At 44.9% G+C, this 6,000-nt stretch overlaps 1 protein-coding gene across 2 annotated transcripts in view; it reads left to right on the top strand.

Moving 5' to 3' along the window:
- Positions 1-3,266: 3,266 nt before the first annotated feature.
- The window catches only part of IGBP1 (immunoglobulin (CD79A) binding protein 1), a 45,283-nt gene continuing 42,549 nt past the window's right edge, over positions 3,267-6,000 (top strand). For both annotated transcript variants that reach the window (XM_005700707.3, XM_018043890.1), the window contains exons 1-2: positions 3,267-3,977; positions 4,363-4,656. In XM_005700707.3, coding sequence (XP_005700764.3) covers positions 3,787-3,977; positions 4,363-4,656 — 485 coding nt within the window. In that variant the 5' untranslated portion in view covers positions 3,267-3,786. The remainder of the gene's footprint in view (positions 3,978-4,362; positions 4,657-6,000) is intronic.

The following is a 6,000-nucleotide window of genomic DNA, read 5'->3' as shown; positions in this document are numbered from 1 at the left end:
GGGATTTTAAAAAAAAATTTCCCATACACAACAGGGATTTAATGTGATAAAATGTTTACACACAGAAACACAATAAACAGCTCATTTTTAGTATTACTTTTTTCTAACCACTTTTTAATCTTGGTAGTATCTCAAAATAAGATGCAATGCAATACTTAAAATGATGATGTGAATATATCATATGCACTTTGAAAGTGATTGGCAATTCTCATGAAGACTGTATGTTGAAAGCCATAGAAAAATGGCTTACAAAGCTCAAGACCAAATTCAAATTCTGTATTTTTTTTTCTCTTAGGCAACAGTAAATCTATGTCTTAATTCAAACAAATGTGCAGGAATGAATTATCTTTAGCCTCACAATTACTGTGTCTAAGTCTTCTTCACAAGTACAGTATCTTTCTTCTTTGTATTCTTTGTCAAGGCAGACCCTGAAAGTTCAGTTTACCAGACTCATTAGAAGTGCCAGACAAATCAGACTGGTAATTCACCAGAGCTTCCTTTCCTCCTCAGCTTCTAAAGTGTTGCAAGGGGAGGCTTATTAGAATCACCTGGGGAGATTTTTCAACCCACACATGCCCTTCTCCTTCTTGCCAAGTACTCACTGGAGAAGGAAATAGCACCTCACTCCAGTACTCCTTGGAAGAAAAGTTATGACCAACCTAGATAGCATATTCAAAAGCAGAGACATTACTTTGCCAACAAAGGTCCGTCTAGTCAAGGCAATGGTTTTTCCAGTAGTCATGTATGGATGTGAGAGTTGGACTGTGAAGAAGGCTGAGCGCCGAAGAATTGATGCTTTTGAACTGTGGTGTTAGAGAAGACTCTTGAGGGTCCCTTGGACTGCAAGGAGATCCAACCAATCCATTCTGAAGGAGATCAGCCTTGGGATTTCTATGGAAGGAATGATGCTAAAGTTCAAACTCCAGTACTTCGGCCACCTCATGCGAAGAGTTGACTCATTGGAAAAGACTCTGATGCTGGAAAGGATTGGGGACAGGAGGAGAAGGGGACGACAGAGGATGAGATGGCTGGATGGCATCACTGACTCGATGGACGTGAGTCTGAGTGAACTCTGGGAGTTGGTGATGGACAGGAAGGCCTGGCGTGCTGCGATTCATGGGGTCGCAAAAAGTAGGACATGACTGAGTGACTGAACTGAACTGAACCAGTACTCTTGCCTGGAAAATCCCATGGATGGAGGAGCCTAGTATGCTGCAGTCCATGGGGTCGCGAAGAGTCAGATACGACTGAGCGACTTCACTTTCACTTTTCACTTTCATGCACTGGAGAAGGAAATGGCAACCCACTCCAGTGTTTTTGCCTGGAGAATCCCAGGGACAGGGGAGCCTGGTGGGCTGCCGTCTATGGGGTCGCACAGAGTCGGACACTGAAGCGACTTAGCAGCAGCAGCAGCACTGGTTTAGCTTGGGGCTTCATTCTGTCCCATATAAAAGATCTCTCCATCTTTTAAAATCCTACTCAATTTAAGGTAGATGGAGTAAAGACACCTGAACTTAGAAGACACTGGCTTTGTCACAACTGGTTGGGCAAGTCACTTAACTTATCTGATCTCAAGTTTTTTTTTTTTCCTCTAATTTTTGAGATTCCCTTCCAACTTTGAAATTCTATGACTGCATGTCATGTCAAAGAAGCTTTCAGACTACTCCTAGCATAGAATGATTTGTCATTTTTTGGGTTTCCAACAATCTGGGCAATACAACATATCCCCTAGTTATATACTGTCCTATATTGCCCTCTAGTTGTTTTTACATGAAAAATTTTTCTTCTCAATGACAGTTTAAACTATATTTAGTTAAAAATCTTATTTTCCATGGCAGGCAATATACATTTTAATTAACTTAAATCTCCTAGGACAACTCAGGGTGTGTCCTAAGGTGAAGTGAAGTGAAGTGAAAGTCTCCAGTCATGTCCAACTCTTTGTGACCCCATGGACTATACAGTCCATAGAATTCTCCAGGCCAGAATATTGGAGTGGGTAGCTGTTCCCTTCTCCAGGGGATCTTCCCAACACAGGTTTCCTGCATTGCAGGTAGATTCTTTATCAGCTGAGCCATGAGGGAAGCCCAAGAAAACTGGAGTGGGTAGCCTATCCCTTCTCCAGGGCATCTTCCTGACCCAGGAATCAAAGCGGGGTCTCCTGCATTGCAGGCAGATTCTTTACCAGCTGAGCTACCAAGGAAATCCTAAGGTAATCAGAATATATTTTATTGATTTGTTCAAAGCAATGATATCTCTTCTCTCAAAGTCCTAGAATTATATTTTTATATCAGTGCAGTAGAATGCGAAGGGGTGGGAGGTGGGAGGGAGGTTCAAGAGGGAGGGGACATATGTATACCTATGGCTGATTCATGTTGATGTATGGCAGAAATCAACACAATATTGTAAAGCAATTATCCTTCCATTAAAAATAAATAAGTTTTAAAATTAAAAAAATAATGTGAGTCACAAACGTGAACTTGATATGTAATTCTAAGTTTTCGAGTAGGCATATTTAAAAAGCGAAGACAAGTGAAATTAATTTTAATAATATAGTTAACCCAATATATACACAAAATATTAGCATTTCAACATGTAGTCAGTGTAAAAATAATTGAGATATTTTGTATTATTTTTTCATAATTTTTTTTCAAAATCCGGTGCATATTTTACATTGACATCACATCTCAATTCAAATAGCCACATTCAAGGGCTCAATAGCCCCATGTGGCAAGTGGCTACCATATTGAACAGCGCCGTTCTGCTTAACAGATCTGCTTTCCAAACCGAACACTTATTTTTCTATTCCTATGATGACATTGGGCACGTAATAAGTACCAGGCACTGGGCTAGCCAGAGGAGCGCAAAGATTAATCAGACTCATACAGGTAAGGGAGATAGATTTGTAAATCACTAGCTGTAATATGTGGTAGGTGTTCTGATAGAGATGCACCAAAAATTTTCATTTGGCAGGGGAAAGGGGCTCAAGGAAGTTTTCAGAGCAAGTGACTTTTGAAAACGTGTGTGTGTGTGTGTGTGTATAGGAGGGGTGACTTTTGATTGTGTATGTGTGTAAAGGGGTGACAGTAACTGGTAAGTGTGTGTGTGTGTGTGTGTGTGTGTGTGTGTGTGTGTGTGTGTGTGTGTGTGTGTGTTGTGTATAAGAGGGGTGACGTCACGGGGAAGAGGAAGGGCGAGGATTGGCAGGTAGGAACCCAAAGCTCGAGCTGCTGGGTTGCCGGAAGCCGGAGGGGGGCGCTACTTGCCCTTCGCTCTCACGCGCGCAGACCTGCGAACCCGGCAAGCTGCGCGGAGTTCGGAGCCCCTGACCGCCCTGGCCCTTGTGGCCAGGGAGCGCCTCACGAGGTAAGGCGCTCGCCTGGCCGGCTCCTGGAGTGCTCCTGCTCCTGCCTTCTCGCGCCCGCCCTGGCTCCGAATTCAGCCTCGTCACACCCGATCCTCAGAGCCGATGGCACAGTCCAGGGCCGGGTCGGCGACGAGGAGTCACGCGAAAAGCAGCGCCTGGGGTTTGCTTTTTTATTTGCGTGTGTGTTTCAGTAACAGATGTCTACTACTTGTAATAGGCAGCATAACAAAATGAGTCCATGGAAACGGTTGCTAGGCTGAGTTAACAGCAGCCTACGGAAATTTTCAGACGCTTAGGTAACAATGGAGCTACTGGACCAATGCGGCGCCCCTTCCGGTTTCTTCATCTCTCGCCTAGCTCAGCTTTCCCAGGGTTGCCTTTGACCCCGGAAGTGAGGTTTTCCGGGTTCCTCCCTCCCTAAAATGGCAGCAGTCGAAGACGAGTTACTGTTACCGCGGCTCCCCGAGCTGTTCGAAACCAGCAAGCAGCTTTTGGACGAAGTGGAAATCTCAACTGAACCCACCGGCTCCCGAATAATCCAAGATAAGGTGTTCAAGGGACTGGATCTCCTGAAGAAGGCTGCAGAAATGTTGTCGCAGCTCGAGTTGTTCAGGTATGGGCGAGAGGGTAGCAACCCAAGGCAGAGAACGTAGGTAATGATGATCACCAAAGGTGGAGCCATTGAGCCTGGGTGGAGGAGACCTTTGAAACTGGGAGCCTTTCTATCCTACCTCCCCCTGCGATCTTGTGTACATTGCTTGCATTCTCTACCTCTCTTCCAAGATAGTTAATTTCCGACGACTCTCCTCCTTAGTTTCGGTTATTTGCAGAGGCATTGGATGTGAGTGCTCAGCCACTTTCATTGAAGAAAGCCGGCAGCTGTTCCAGGTGCCGCCTCCCTTTGTCCCACCCCGATCCCAGCCCTCCCCTCCCCCAGGAAGCAAGGGCCACAGTTGGAATGCCTAGCCAGACTTCACAGCCTACTCTGCTCTTTGCAGCCAAAATGAAGATTTGGAGGAAATCGCGTCCACCGACCTGAAGTACCTGATGGTGCCAGCATTTCAAGGAGCGTTCGCCCTGAAACAAGTCAACCCCAGCAAGCGTCTAGATCATTTGCAGTGGGCTCGAGAACACTTTTTAAACTACTTAACGCAGTGCCAGTACTATCATGTGGCAGAGTTTGAGCTGCCCAAAACCAAGACCAACTCAGCTGAAAATAACACTGCTAATTCCTCCATGGCCTATCCTAGCATCGTTGCTATGGCATCTCACAGACAGGCTAAAATAGAGAGGTGGGTCATTTGAGGACTGCCTAATGGCAGTGCTATTGGGGAAGGGTGCATGTTTTTTCCTGGGGGGTGGGAAACAATGGTGTATGTATTCTTTGGGTTCTTATTGAGCATAGGCCCTGGTAAGAGCAAACTCTCAGTTTTTCAAGAAGCCTCTGTCTTGGTTGAAATGATCATCCCTGCCAGACTTCTAGCACCTTATGGTTGCCAACAGCAACAATATAGTTTTAGCAGTGTTTCCCAATCTCTCCCACATCACAGCATAGCAATATTCACACGGTACAGTGGGGCACCCCATGGACTGTACAGTCCATGGGGTCGCAGAGTCGGACACGACTGAGCAACTTTCACTTCACTTCACTTCGCAGTGGGGTAAGTATCTCTGAAAGGCACAGATATCTTATAACTATAGTCCATTTTTGGTCCATTGATTGAGAAGCTCTGTTCTAACAATACTGGATCAGGTGTGTAACATCCTGAACTAATCTTAATACTGGCATAGCTTCATCATGTGAAAGTGCTCACAGTGTTTAGGAGCTATGCTAGGCAGTGGGGATTCAAATTGGGTATGGGCATTTGTATGAATGTGGGTGGTCTCTTCCTTGGAAGAGCATACAATCTGGTGAGGAAAAGAAGCATAGCAATGATATAAATTATAGAATGATGTGATAAGAAAATGTGTAAAGTATTGGGAGAGCAGAGAAAAAGGGCACCTAACCAAAGAGGGAGCAGGAGAGAAGAGAAGGCTTCCTGGCAGAGGTGACTCCTGTGGTGAGTTGCTAAAGGATGCATAGGAGTATTATCTAGAGGAAGAGGAAAGGATGGCTTTAGCCAGCAGAGATAATAGCAGTAGAACAGCTACAGGGGCATTAAAGACCACAGTGTTGGGGTGAAGAACAACTGTAAACAGTTAGGTGATGCTGGAACACAAAGTGGGTGGTGAAGAGGGGGAAAGAATACCGAAAAATGTTGTAGGGTTCAAACCAGGGAGAGCTTGGGGTGTGAGGAAGGTGAAGGAACAACTTTGTTCTGGGAACTTGGGAAGGAGGTTTGAATCCCAGCTCCAGCATTTAATCATTCTGATTTTGGGTAGATTGCTTAGCCTCTCACTGCCTTAATTTCCCCAGGTGTAACACTGGATGATAATAGGTCCTATAAAGTAGTTAGAAGAGAAATGAATTTTAAAAACTCAGCAGTGTCTGATACAGTAAGCACTCAGTCAGCTATTGTTAGATCTTTGTAGCAAAGTACAGGTGGTGGAGTCAGAGACCTGGGTTTGAGACTCAGTTCTACTTATAAGCCATTGAACTTTGGGTAACTTGTGTAACCTGCCTGAGCCTCAGGTTT

Source organism: Capra hircus (assembly GCF_001704415.2).
Source record: "Capra hircus breed San Clemente chromosome X unlocalized genomic scaffold, ASM170441v1, whole genome shotgun sequence".
Classification (NCBI taxonomy): Eukaryota; Metazoa; Chordata; class Mammalia; order Artiodactyla; family Bovidae; genus Capra; species Capra hircus.
The sequence above is the reverse complement of the archived record's forward strand: the minus strand, read 5'-3'. Positions and strand labels throughout refer to the sequence as shown.